General features: G+C 41.4%; 1 protein-coding gene across 14 annotated transcripts in view; it reads right to left on the bottom strand.

Moving 5' to 3' along the window:
- Positions 1-1,335: 1,335 nt before the first annotated feature.
- The window catches only part of gba2 (glucosidase, beta (bile acid) 2), a 43,959-nt gene continuing 32,006 nt past the window's right edge, over positions 1,336-13,288 (bottom strand). For all 14 annotated transcript variants that reach the window (XM_014156205.3, XM_014156208.3, XM_014156207.3 and 11 more), the window contains 6 exons: positions 9,007-9,158; positions 8,452-8,558; positions 7,964-8,106; positions 7,321-7,436; positions 6,732-6,923; positions 1,336-2,571 (listed from right to left, as the gene is read on the bottom strand). In XM_014156205.3, the coding sequence (XP_014011680.2) occupies positions 2,263-2,571; positions 6,732-6,923; positions 7,321-7,436; positions 7,964-8,106; positions 8,452-8,558; positions 9,007-9,158 (1,019 nt within the window). In that variant the 3' untranslated portion in view covers positions 1,336-2,262. The remainder of the gene's footprint in view (positions 2,572-6,731; positions 6,924-7,320; positions 7,437-7,963; positions 8,107-8,451; positions 8,559-9,006; positions 9,159-13,288) is intronic.

The following is a 13,288-nucleotide window of genomic DNA, read 5'->3' as shown; positions in this document are numbered from 1 at the left end:
ACATTTTGCTTGTTTGATTGCCTTGCGGAGGGAATAACTACACTGTTTGCATTCGGCCATATTCCCAGTCACCTTTCCATGGTTAAATGCTGTGGTTCGCGCTTTGTTTGCGCAAATGCCATCATCTATCCACGGTTTCTGGTTAGGGTTGGTTTTAATAGTCACAGTGGGTACAACATCTCCTCTGCACTTCCTTATAAACTTACTCACCGAATCAGCATATATTTCGATATTATTCTCTGAGGCTACCCGGATCATGTCCTAGTCCGCGTGATCAAAACAATCTTGAAGTGTGGATTCCAATTGGTCAGACCACCGTTGAATAGTTCTTATCACGGGTGCATCCTGTTTAAGTTTCTGCCTATAGGAAGGGAGGAGCAAAATGGAGTGGTGGTCAGATTTGTCAAAAGGAGGATGGGGGAGGGCCTTGTATGCATCACGGAAGTTAGAGTAGCGGTGATCCAGAGTTTTGCCAGCATGAGTACTACAGTCAATATGCTGATAGAATTTAGGTAGCCTTGTTCTCAAATTTGCTATGTAAAAATCCCCAGCTGCAATAAATGCGGCCTCAGGATATGTGGTTTCCAGTTTGCTTAAAGTCCAGTGAAGCTCTTTGAGGGCGGTCGTATATGACGTATATGAATCTGTCTCGAAGGACCATATCATCAATATGTAATAATCTGGCTTGACAGACTATATCATATATATATATATATATATATATACACATACACAGTATATATACATTTGCTTTGTGGAACAATACATTCATAATCTATTATCTACTCTTTTGTTAGACTGCTAGATCGTTTTCAGCAACCACATTACGATAAATAACTATGTCACCAACTTTGAGAAAATTCACATGAATGTATTTGTCTCATTGGATGTGTGTTTAAAGTGTGCGCTGGACTTGATATGGGAAAATGTTGGTATTGTGTGTGTTCGGGATGGGCATTTTTAATGATTTAACGATTCGGACTATGACTTTTTCCTGGTATCCAGATAGTCGACGTTCAAAAAAACACATAACACATAAAATACATAACTAAATTCAAACGTTTGTTTTATTAAATAATTTCAATTGTCATGGTATATCCCTGTATGTAATGTCTCAATGATAATGTAATTTAGAAAAAACTTGAATAAACTCAAATAACCATGACAGTCCCTAGTGTGTACTTATATGGACAACCAGTGGAACAGGATGCTGTTGTGTGATTAATTCCAGCACACACTCAGTCCTCATTAGTAGTGGGCAGTAACCCCTCCTTGAACTGTAAGGATTTTTCCCCCATCACTACAAAACTCAGTAAAAAAGATTCAGACAACTCGTTTTGTTTTTTCAACAGTTTATACAGCATTCAAACATATAGAGAAATAAAGAATAATCTTCAAATACCGATTTTTATCAAGTCTTTATTAGACTTCTGGACTCAGTCTACCATTGGTTAAACCTGCCAGTAGAAGTCTGAAATAATAAACATATTCTCATTCAAATTAAGACTAATTTGATTATAGCTGCTACAGTGATATACAGAGTCATTGTCACACTTTGCATTTGAGCTTGTTTTGTTCTGTATATGCAAGCTTGAGTATTTATGGTTGTGTCTTCAGGATGTGTGTGTGTGTGTCTACAGAGACAACCAGTGGAACAGGATGTAGCGTTGTAAACTCCATGTAGAATGAGATGACAGACAGCCAGAGGGCAAGGTTCAGTCATTAGATTCTGGAACTTGAAATCTTTAGAGAATCAAATGTTGTAGTTCTTCAGTTCGACTGCCTCAGTTCTGGGACAACCCCTTTTTTTTCGGTCTCTCCTTATCCACACCAGTCTGGTCCAGGGACGTGTTCAGCAGGGCACAACGTTGTGGCATTTTCTGATATAAATATGTTACGTAGAACTAACACCCCTCTCCGACATAGAATAATTAATCTCCGGTCAATTCATAACAGTTCTATATGCATCTTTCAACAACATTTAGGCTTCTGAACATGGCCCTGGTCCTGACTCTCCTCTCATTGGGAAGATCTCAATTGTATACTCATGTCCTCTCTCATCCCCTCCTTCTCAAAACCCATTGGGAGAAGGTCAGAGGGAAGGGACCTCTGGCTTTCCAATCCAATGGGTTTTGAGAAAGAGACAATTGTATACTCCTCATGTCCTCTCTCGCCTTGAGATCTTCCTCTGGTATCCCCTCTGTCCCTGTCCCAGCAACTCAGTCTCTGTGGTGGAATCAGCTACTTTCGATAACTTTTAGACTACTGAATGTGACCCTGGTCCCGACTCTCCTTCTGTCCTGGTTCTCCCTCAGTCTCAGTTGGTTTCGTGGTGGTGGTCTGGGGGGCCTGGTCAGTAGGTGTGGTGGTGGTCTGGGGGGACTGGTCTCGTGGTGGTGAGGTATCCAGGGCCAGCTGCATGGCCCAGATGCTGAGAGGCCTCATGTAGGCCAGGGAGCGGTAGATGCCCTTCTCACAGTAGGCCTCCGGGGTCTGAAAGGCCATGCCCAGACGCTCCCACACCGTCCGGTAGCAGCCCTCTGCTGTACGTAGACCCTCCTCCAACATACCCTGACACAGAGACAGAGAGATGGGTTCAGAGGTGAGATATTGGTTTTCCATGATTGGTAAATCGATTGGATTGACATAGTACATAGAGGTAGGTTTAGAAGTAAGATATTTTGGGTTGAAATGTGGAAGATGGGAGAGGATTGGATGTCATATCTGAAAATGTTACATTTTGTATTATTTGTTGAATTTACTGAAATGAACTAACTCACTTTTGTACATCGCGCTGGTCTGCAGAATTGACCTTATTTTAGCACCCAAAAAACCTAATACTTCCAGATCAACTGTAATATCAATAGCATTGTAAAAGCACAATTTCTCCCATTTCCAACAAAATCAATGATAGAGGTCGACAGATTAATCGGAATGGCCGATTTCAAGTTTACATAACAATCGGTAATAGGCATTTTTGGACACCGATTATGGCCGATTACATCACACTCCACGAGGAGACTGCGTGGCAGGCTGACCACCTGTTATGCGAGTGCAGCAAGGAGCCAAGGTAAGGTGCTAGCTAGCATTAAACTTATCTTATAAAAAACTATCAATCTTAACATAATCACTAGTTTATCTAGTAATATCGTCAACCATGTGTAGTTATCTAGCTTGTCCTGTGTTGCATATAATCGATGCGGTGCCTGTTAATTTACCATTGAATCACAGCCTACTTCGCCCAAACGGGTGATGATTTAACAAGCGCATTCGTGAAAATGTCGTTGCACCAATGTGACCTAACCATAAACATCAATGCCTTTCTTAAAATCAATACACAAAAATATATTTTTAAACCTGTATATTTAGTTAATATTGCCTGCTAACATGAATTTCTTTTAACTAGGGAAATTGTGTCACTTCTCCTGCGTTCTGTGCAAGCAGAGTCAGGGTATATGCAGCAGTTTGGGCCGCCTGGCTCGTTGCGAACTGTGTGAAGACCATTTCTTCCTAACAAAGACCGTAATTAATTTGCCAGAATTGTACATAATTATGACATAACATTGAAGGTTGTGCAATGTAACAGCAATATTTAGACTTAGGGATGCCACCCGTTAGATAAAATACGGAACGGTTCCGTATTTCACTGAAAGAATAAAAGTTTTGTTTTCAAAATTATAGTTTCTGGATTTGACCATATTAATGACCTATGGCTCGTATTTCTGTGTTATTATATTATAATTAAGTCTATGATTTGATATTTGATAGAGCAGTCTGACTGAGCGGTGGTAGGCAGCAGCAGGCTCGTAAGCATTCATTCAAACAGCACTTTACTGCATTTGCCAGCAGCTCTTCGCTGTGCTTCAAGCATTGCGCTGTTTATGACGTCAAGCCTATCAACTCCCGAGATTAGGCTGGCAATACTATAGTGCCTATTAGAACATCCAATAGACAAAGGTATATGAAATACAAATGGTATAGAGAGAAATAGTCCTATAATAACTACAACCTAAAACGTCTTACTGAATATTGAAGACTCATGTTAAAAGGAACCACCAGCTTTCATATGTTCTGAGCAAGGAACTTATACGTTAGCTTTTTTACATGGCACATATTTCACTTTTACTTTCTTCTCCAACACTGTGTTTTTGCATTATTTAAACCAAATTGAACATGTTTCATTATTTATTTGAGACCAAATTGATTTTATTGATGCATTATATTAAGTTAAGTGTTCATTCAGTATTGTTGTAATTGTCATTATCACACACACACACACACACACACACACACACACACACACACACACACACACACAGTGGGGGAAAAAAGTATTTGATCCCCTGCTGATTTTGTACGTTTGCCCACTGATAAAGAAAGGATCAGTGTATAATTTTAGTGGTAGGTTTATTTGAACAGTGAGACAGAATAACAACAAAAATATCCAGAAAAACGCATGTCAAAAATGTTATAAATTGATTTGCATTTTAATGAGGGAAATAAGTATCTGACCCCCTCTCAATCAGAAAGATTTCTGGCTCCCAGGTGTCTTTTATACAGGTAACGAGCTGAGATTTGGAGCACACTCTTAAAGGGAGTGCTCCTAACCGCAGCTTGTTACCTGTATAAAAGACACCTGTCCACAGATGCAATCAATCAATCAGATTCCAAACTCTCCACCATGGCCAAGACCAAAGAGCTCTCCAAGGATGTCAGGGACAAGATTGTAGACCTACACAAGGCTGGAATGGGCTACAAGACCATCGCCAAGCAGCTTGGTGAGAAGGTGACAACATTTGGTGCGATTATAAGCAAATGGAAGAAACACAAAAGAACTGTCAATATCCCTCGGCCTGGGGCTCCATGCAAGATCTCACCTCGTGGGGTTGCAATGATCATGAGAACGGTGAGGAATCAGCCCAGAACTACACGGGAGGATCTTGTCAATGATCTCAAGGCAGCTGGGACCATAGTCACCAAGAAAACAATTGGTAATACACTACGCCGTGAAGGACTGAAATCCTGCAGCGCCCACAAGGTCCCCCTGCTCAAGAATACATATACATGCCCGTCTGAAGTTTGCCAATGAACATCTGAATGATTCAGAGGACAACTGGTGAAAGTGTTGTGGTCAGATGAGACCAAAATTGAGCTTTTTGGCATCAACTCAACTCGCCGTGTTTGGAGGAGGAGGAGGAATGCTGCCTATGACCCCAAGAACACCATCTCCACCGTCAAACATGGAGGTGGAAACATTATGCTTTGGGGGTGTTTTTCTGCTAAGGGCATAGGACAACTTCACCGCATCAAAGGGACGATAGACGGGGCCATGTACCGTCAAATCTTGGGTGAGAACCTCCTTCCCTCAGCCAGGGCGTTGAAAATGGGTCGTGGATGGGTATTCCAGCATGACAATGACCCAAAACACACAGCCAAGGCAACAAAGGAGTGGTTCAAGAAGAAGCACACTAAGGTCCTGGAGTGGCCTAGCCAGTCTCCAGACCTTAATCTCATAGAAAATCTGTGGAGGGAGTTGAAGGTTCGAGTTGTCAAACGTCAGCCTCGAAACCTTAATGACTTGGAGAAGAGCTGCAAAGAGGAGTGGGACAAAATCCCTCCTGAGATGTGTGCAAACCTGGTGGCCAACTACAAGAAACGTCTGACCTCTGATTGCCAACAAGGGTTTTTCCACCAAGTACTAAGTCATGTTTTGCAGAGGGGTCAAATACTTATTTCTCTCATTAAAATGCAAATAATTTCATAACATTTTTGACATGCGTTTTTCTGGATTTTTTGTTGTTGTTATTCTGTCTCTCACTGTTCAAATAAACCTTATATTAAAAATATACACTGATCATTTCTTTGTAAGTGGGCAAACGTACAAAATCAGTAGGGGATCAAATACTTTTTCCCCCCACTGTATATATAAAATTCGGCATCAGCTTTTTTTGGTCCTCCAATAAATCGGTATTGGCGGTGAAAAATCATAATCGGTCAACCTCTACTCCATGATGCCCATCTCTGCATGATTCAAGAAGGCAATGAGCTCCGTCAGGTCTTTTTAAAAATGGCGGGTGGGGAAGCGAAACCTACTGCGTGATAGTGAGAAGGAGATGTCGTGTGGGGAAACGGCTTTTTTCACTCGATCTGTCCAACTTATCACCTTATCGCCTCTAAAATGTAAATACAACATTATAAAGAGTTTATAGAATGTGTCATTACATACCTATTTGAAGGTTTGTGTCGAATTTGAATTGGGTTTTTCGGGCGGTGCTAAAGTGATCTTCAAAAGTAAACAGCGGCTTTTGAGAGTCATGATAGCTTGCAATGATGATGCAAAAAATGACTAGGTATCCCCCCTTACACTGTCCCCTTCTTGTTTTTAAACGGTGAGAGAAGTGCTACACCTGGTGGAGAGAGGCTATAAGACAGAATTAGTTGCTTTATGCATGCTGTACGTTACGCCATGACTCGTGGTCCGTTTTTTCAACTTTTCTCCAATACTATAGAGCCATTACCATGTCAATCAACGCTTGAATAGTTCACACACCAGATTTTGATGTCTACAAAGTCGCTACATTCCCATTAGTTTTCATTGCAGCCTCGTTTGAATGTCGCGGTTGCCACATTTGTACGGAATGGGGTTAGTCACCGTTACTTGAAAAAGGTTTGTTCAAAAGGTCAGGAGGCTTCCCTCCCCTCTCCCCCTGCTGACTTTCTCACTCACTCACCTCATGGATCATAATAGCAGCCAGTCCGTAGACCACCCCGATCCACACCTCGTCTGACTGGACACTGGAGTGGTCAGGTACCCCCTCCGGCCTCATACCGTTGACCGCACCCATCTGACCCCCAGCGAAACTCATCACGTTCAGGTCAAACACAGACTTCAGTGCACTGCAAATCTTCTCCTTAGGAAAGGCCTGGGGAGGGGTAGTGCTTTGTTTTGTTTGTGTAGTTAGAGACAATCAGTGTGGTCAGAATGCTATGTTGAGTCAGGATGTCATTAACAGTAATCATTTTACAAGTTATTTTAAGCACTTTAAGGCACTGTCACTTTACATAGTCAGCAAGATAAAAAAGGAATACGCGATAATATAAGCAACGAAGTCCCATTCCAATAAGTAAGAAAAATCGGATAAAAATCATAGTACAATCATTACTAGACCAGTGGAGGTTGAAAACATCAGTCTGATCAGGATCAAAATGTTCCTCTGTTTGCCCAGTTTGTGGCGCGTGTTTGGTCAATCGTTTTTTTTTTATTAGGGTTTTAGTAGTCAACAATAGTATTACTATTTATGTCTTGGCTTTGTGTCTGACCTGAAACTGGCCATCTCCCAATCCAGATGCCCGTAGGAACCACTGGCCAGCACACTGGTCTGACATCACACTGTTGGAGAGATCCTGCCCACTACTGTCGTAGTTGTAGTACCGGCCTGAAGAGACAGCGATATAGTCAGCTTTTAGTCTTAATTATACAGCTAAATTAGAGCCAGGCTGTGAATGGTGTTTTTACTATGAGGCTTATCTCTTATCTCAAATTCCCAACCCGTCAGGGAATTGGAGCCCGGTCTCCCTGGCTCCCGCATGACAGGCGGGGATACTGACCACTATACTAAACCAGGACTGAAGTTATTTATTAAGAATACTAACTATAACATATCTGACACAGACCCCACACCATCACTAGTATATGACACTCTGGTATAATGACCATAAATAAATGTATGCTTGTCTATGATTCATGTACAATAGAATTAGTATTCCAGAAGTTTAGTTGCTAGTTGTTTACTACAGAATTGTGGCTTAAATTCAAACTCTATAAAACACATATCCCAATAACACATTTCTTAGCAAACGTGTGACATTGCTGAAGAATGTGTAACACAAAACAATCATTTCAGCATTACTCCCTATTCATTACTGAACGTGCGCCCACTACAGGCAGAAATATGGTACTGACCATTCCACAGCAGCTTGTCGAAGGCGGCGCTCCCCCGGTCTAGTATGTCTCGGAAGTGCTGGAAGGCAGCCTCATTGTTCACCAGCCTGGCCATTTTACACATCACACACACAGAGGCCAGCCACAGACCCCCACAGTACGCACTGAAAGAGGGAGAAAGCAGAATATAATTCCTTTAAACTAACACTACAAACGTAACACATGGAAATCTTTAAATTACAACTGGAACTCAGGTGTGACCTCGCCTCATACATTAAAACATGCATGCAGTATAATTCCTGGTCGACAGGAAGTTGAATTCTTTGATGTGACCTTAGAACACAGTCTCACTTCCCTGGGGTGGGTCAGGGAAGCAACTAAAAATACAACTCCGTCAACGGACTTCGTCTTTTCCTGTTCGCCATCAGCGGGAACCTCTACTACAATGAGTATTGTTACAAGTTATGTCACGACATTTACCAGCTCCCTCCCTTTTCCTCAGCTCTCACCTAGGTCCTGTTGCGGTCCATCCGTCGTAGGTCTGGTCGGCGTAGCCGGAGTTCTCTATCAGACCGTCTCCGTCCGTATCAAACTTCATCTCTGACTCCATCACGGCCTGAAGGGGATATAATAACATTTATTAAATAATACAATCCTTATTATTGTAAGTGTTAATTATAATTATTAAATACATTCGCCAAAAAGTTACGTTTTGTCTTGTGGGTACATAAATAAAACCATTTAAATTACTACACCATAGAGCACAATTTAGCCACAGAGGATCAATAGCTATTGTTTTAATGTTGTGGATAGAGTGTTCCATTTCATAAATACCAACTGCTCTACTGCATAACTTGAGTGCTTTAGATTCTGTTTATGAAAACAGTTAATGACATGTGTTGCTCAGAGGGAAAAAAAACTTTTCTGCCCGTCTCGAACCGGGGACCTATCGCGTGTTAGGCGAACGTGATAACCACTACGCTACAGAAACTGACTGCAGATCTATATGACCTTATTATTGTAACTGATCCTATCAGCACTCATCCTCTGAGACTCCTTCCTACCTGGCAGATGGGCCACATGTCCTGGAGGTACTGTGTGTCCTGGGTCAGGTGGAAGTCTCTGTAGACCTGCAGGACAAACTTCAGGTTCAGGTCCTTCCAGTCGGCCGTGTCGTGGATCAGGTAGGCGTTGACACGCTGCCACGGCTCGTCATCTAGATCAAATCAAACTTTATTTAAATAGCACATTTCTGACAAAATAATTGTTGCCAGAGAATTTAATGTTAATTTCTCTACCATAAACTGCCTCCAACGTTGTTTTAAAGAATTTGGTACTACGTCCAACCGGCCTCACAACCGCAGACCACGTGTATGGCGATGTGTGGGCGAGCGCTTTGATGATGTCAACATTGTGAACAGAGTGCCCCATGGTGGTGGTGGGGTTATGGTATGGGCAGGCATAAGCTATGGACAACAAACACAATTGCATTTTATCGATGGCAATTGAATGCACAGATATACCGTGACGAGATCCTGAGGCCCATTGTCGTGCCATTCATCCTCCGCCATCATGTTTCAGCATGATGATGCATGGCCCCATGTCGCAAGGATCTCTACCCAATTCCTGAAAGCTGAAAATGTCCCAGTGCTTCCATGGCCTGCAAACTCAGACATATCACCCATTGAGCATGTGTGGGATGCCCTGGATCGACGTGTACGACAGCGTGTTCCAGTTCCCGCCAATATCCAGGAACTTCGCAGTCATTGAAGAGGGACAACATTCCATAATCATCAGCCTGATCAACTCTGAAGGAGACGTGAAGCACTGCATGAGGCAAATGGTGGTCACACCAGATACATTGTTTATGAAAATGTATAACACTCCAAAATATACCGTAACCCTAAAGATCTTTAATTATTAAATGCATTTAAGTTATGCAACTACGCAACTACATTTTTTAAAAAGGTATGTGACCAACAGATGCATATCTGTATTCCTAGTCATGTGAAATCCATAGAGTAGGGCCTGAAGAATTTATTTAAAATTGACTTATTTCCTTATATGAACTTTAACTCCGTAAAAACGTTGAAATTGTTGCATTTATGTTTTGGATCAGCACACACACACACGCCCTTTAAAAAGTTGCAACGTACTGCAGCACAGTTTGTGTGATGCCTCAGAATTCCATGGCATGTTATTTAAGTGCCAACTGCTGGTACTATTAATGCTAGTTTGACCAGCAGAGGGCATCTTTGAGAAGCATTTTATAGCCTTCAATAGTGGCTGTACCAGAGAATTTAAAACCTTTTTTTGTAAGAACATAATGGGACTGATTAACTTCACTAGGGTAGGGGGCACTATTTTCACCTCCGGATGAAAAGCGTGCCCAAAGTAAACTGCCTGCTACTCAGGCCCAGAAGCTAGGATATGCATATAATTGGTAGATTTGGATAGAAAACACAAGTTTAAAAAAAAAATAATGTCTGAGTATAACAGAACTGATATGGCAGGCAAAAACCTGAGAAAAATCCATCCAGGAAGTTGGATTTTTTTATGTTTGTAGTTTTCTATTGAATGCCATTACAGTATGCATTTACTTAGGACTCAAGTTGCACTTCCTATGGCTTCCACTAGATGTCAACAGTCTTTAGAAATTGATTCAGGCTTGTATTGTGAAAAATGAGGGAGTAAGACCACTTTGAATGAGTGGACCATTCAGTGTCCCAGAGGTTTTTCATGCGCACGACCGAGAGCATGCCTTTCTTGTTTTCCTTTTAGATTGACAAAGCTTTTGTCTGGTTGAAATGTTATTGATTATTATGACCAAAAACAACCTGATGATTGATTATAAACATTGTTTGACATGTTTCTACTAACTTTACTGATACTTTTCGGACTTTGTCTGTCTGTTGTGACTGCGGATTACTGAACAAAAGGTTTTTGGATATAAAGAGGGACTTTATTGAACAAAACAAACATTTATTGAGTAAATGGGAGTCTTGTGAGTGCAACCATATGAAGATCATCAAAGGTAAGTGATTAATTTTATCACTATTTCTGACTTGTGTAACTCCTCTACTTGGCTGGTAACTGTTTGTAATGATTTGTCTGCTGGGCGCTGTTCTCAGATAATCGCATGGTATGCTTTTGCCGTAAAGCCTTTTTGAAATCTGACACCGTGGTTGGATTAACATGAAGTTCATCTTTAAACCGATGTATAACACTTGTATGTTTTATGAATTTTTATAATGAGTATTTCTGTTTTTGAATTTGGTGCTCTGCAATTTCACTGGATGTTGGCCAGGTGGGACGGTAGCATCCCACACCCCCTACAGAGGTTAAGACATTTTGCTTAGTTCATTTGATTAATATTATGGTGTTTCTATTCCAAGAAAAACAAAAAACCCTCTGGGTTTCCATTAGGATGGAACGGAAAATATGTCGCTGTACAACGTGACGGTCGGGAGTAAGCTACAGTGCTGGGCTATTTAGCTAAAAAGAATCCCCGTGTCATGCGGGCACGTGGGAGACCGGGGTTAAATTCCCCGATTAGGAGGAAGGAGTAGGCTGTCCTTGTAAATAAGAATTTGTTCTTAACTGATTCCATATGTGTTATTCCATAGTTGTGATGTAGTCACTATTATTCTACAATGTAGAAAATTCTATAAAAATAAAAAAAAACCCTGGAATGGTTTGATGTCCTCAAAAGGTGTGTCCAAACTTTTGAGGACATCAAGAAATTTTGGCTAAAGAAATTGACGATACTACAATGCAACAAATACATTGATCACCTCAGCAAGGTTCTACCCGTGGTTGTGGAGCAGGATGGAAGTGCAACTAAAATGTAGTTTAAATAACCATCTGCATTTTGAATGTCTTTTGTTGTTATTTTATTAACAAAATCATAAAGAAATAGTATACCACTGTTTTGAGTTAGAAATGTAACACTTCAGAGTACTTAAGCATCGAATACATTGTAGGTAGGGGGATGTTCACACCTACAGTAGCTGGGCTATAAAGAGTTGATTGTTCTGAAAAATCAGGATACAAGTGTTTGAAAACTTGTTTTCAAAATGCCTCCAGCTGTCTGTCATTACTGTAAATAAAAACACAGCATCTTGTTTACATTCTTTATTGTAACAACAATGTCACAAATGTGTATCTACCTTTCCAATTACTTTTAGAGAGTTTGGGATAAATTTGATTAATATTATGGTGTTTATATTTCAAGAAAAACGAAAAACCCTCTGGGTTTCCGTCAGGATGGAACGGAAAATATGGCGCTGTACAACGTGACGGTCGGGAGTAGGTAACACAGTACTGGGCTATTTACAGTGGGGGGGGGGGAAGTATTTGATCCCCTGCTAATTTTGTACGTTTGCCTACTTACAAAGAAATGATCAGGCTATAATTTTAATAGTAGGTTTATTTGAACAGTGAGAGACAGAATAACAAAGAAATCCAGAAAAATGCATGTCAAAAATGTTATAAAATTATTTTCATTTTAATGAGGGAAATAAGTATTTGACCCCTCTGCAAAACATTACTTAGTACTTGGTGGCAAAACCCGTGTTGGCAATCAGAGGTCAGACGTTTCTTGTAGTTGGCCACCAGGTTTGCACACATCTCAGGAGGGATTTTGTCCCACTCCTCTTTGCAGATCTTCTCCAAGTCATTAAGGTTTCAAGGCTGACGTTTGGCAACTTGAACCTTCAGCTCCCTCCAGATTTTCTATGGGATTAAGGTCTGGAGACTGGCTAGGCCACTCCAGGACCTTAATGTGCTTCTTCTTGAGCCACTCCTTTGTTGCCTTGGCTGTGTGTTTTGGGTCATTGTCATGCTGGAATACCCATCCACGACCCATTTCCAATGCCCTGGCTGAGGGAAGGCAGTTCTCACCCAAGATTTGACGGTACATGGCCCCGTCCATCGTCCCTTTGATGCGGTGAAGTTGTCCTGTCCCCTTAGCAGAAAAACACCCCCAAAGCATAATGTTTCCACCTCCATGTTTGACGGTGGAGATGGTGTTCTTGGGGTCATAGGCAGCATTCCTCCTCCTCCTCCAAACATGGCGAGTTGAATTGATGTCAAAGTGTTCCATTTTAGTCTCATCTGACCACAACACTTTCACCAGTTGTCCTCTGAGTCATTCAGATGTTCATTGGCAAACTTCAGATGGGCATGTACATGTATTCTTGAGCAGGGGGACCTTGCGGGCGCTGCAGGATTTCAGTCCTTCACGGCGTAGTGTGTTACCAATTGTTTTCTTGGTGACTATAGTCCCAGCTGCCTTGAGATCATTGACAAGATCCTCCCGTGTAGTTCTGGGCTGATTCCTCACCG

The sequence above is a fragment of the Salmo salar genome, chromosome 18 (genome assembly GCF_965601325.2).
Source record: "Salmo salar chromosome 18, fSalSal1, whole genome shotgun sequence".
NCBI lineage: Eukaryota > Metazoa > Chordata > Actinopteri > Salmoniformes > Salmonidae > Salmo > Salmo salar.
The sequence above is the reverse complement of the archived record's forward strand: the minus strand, read 5'-3'. Positions and strand labels throughout refer to the sequence as shown.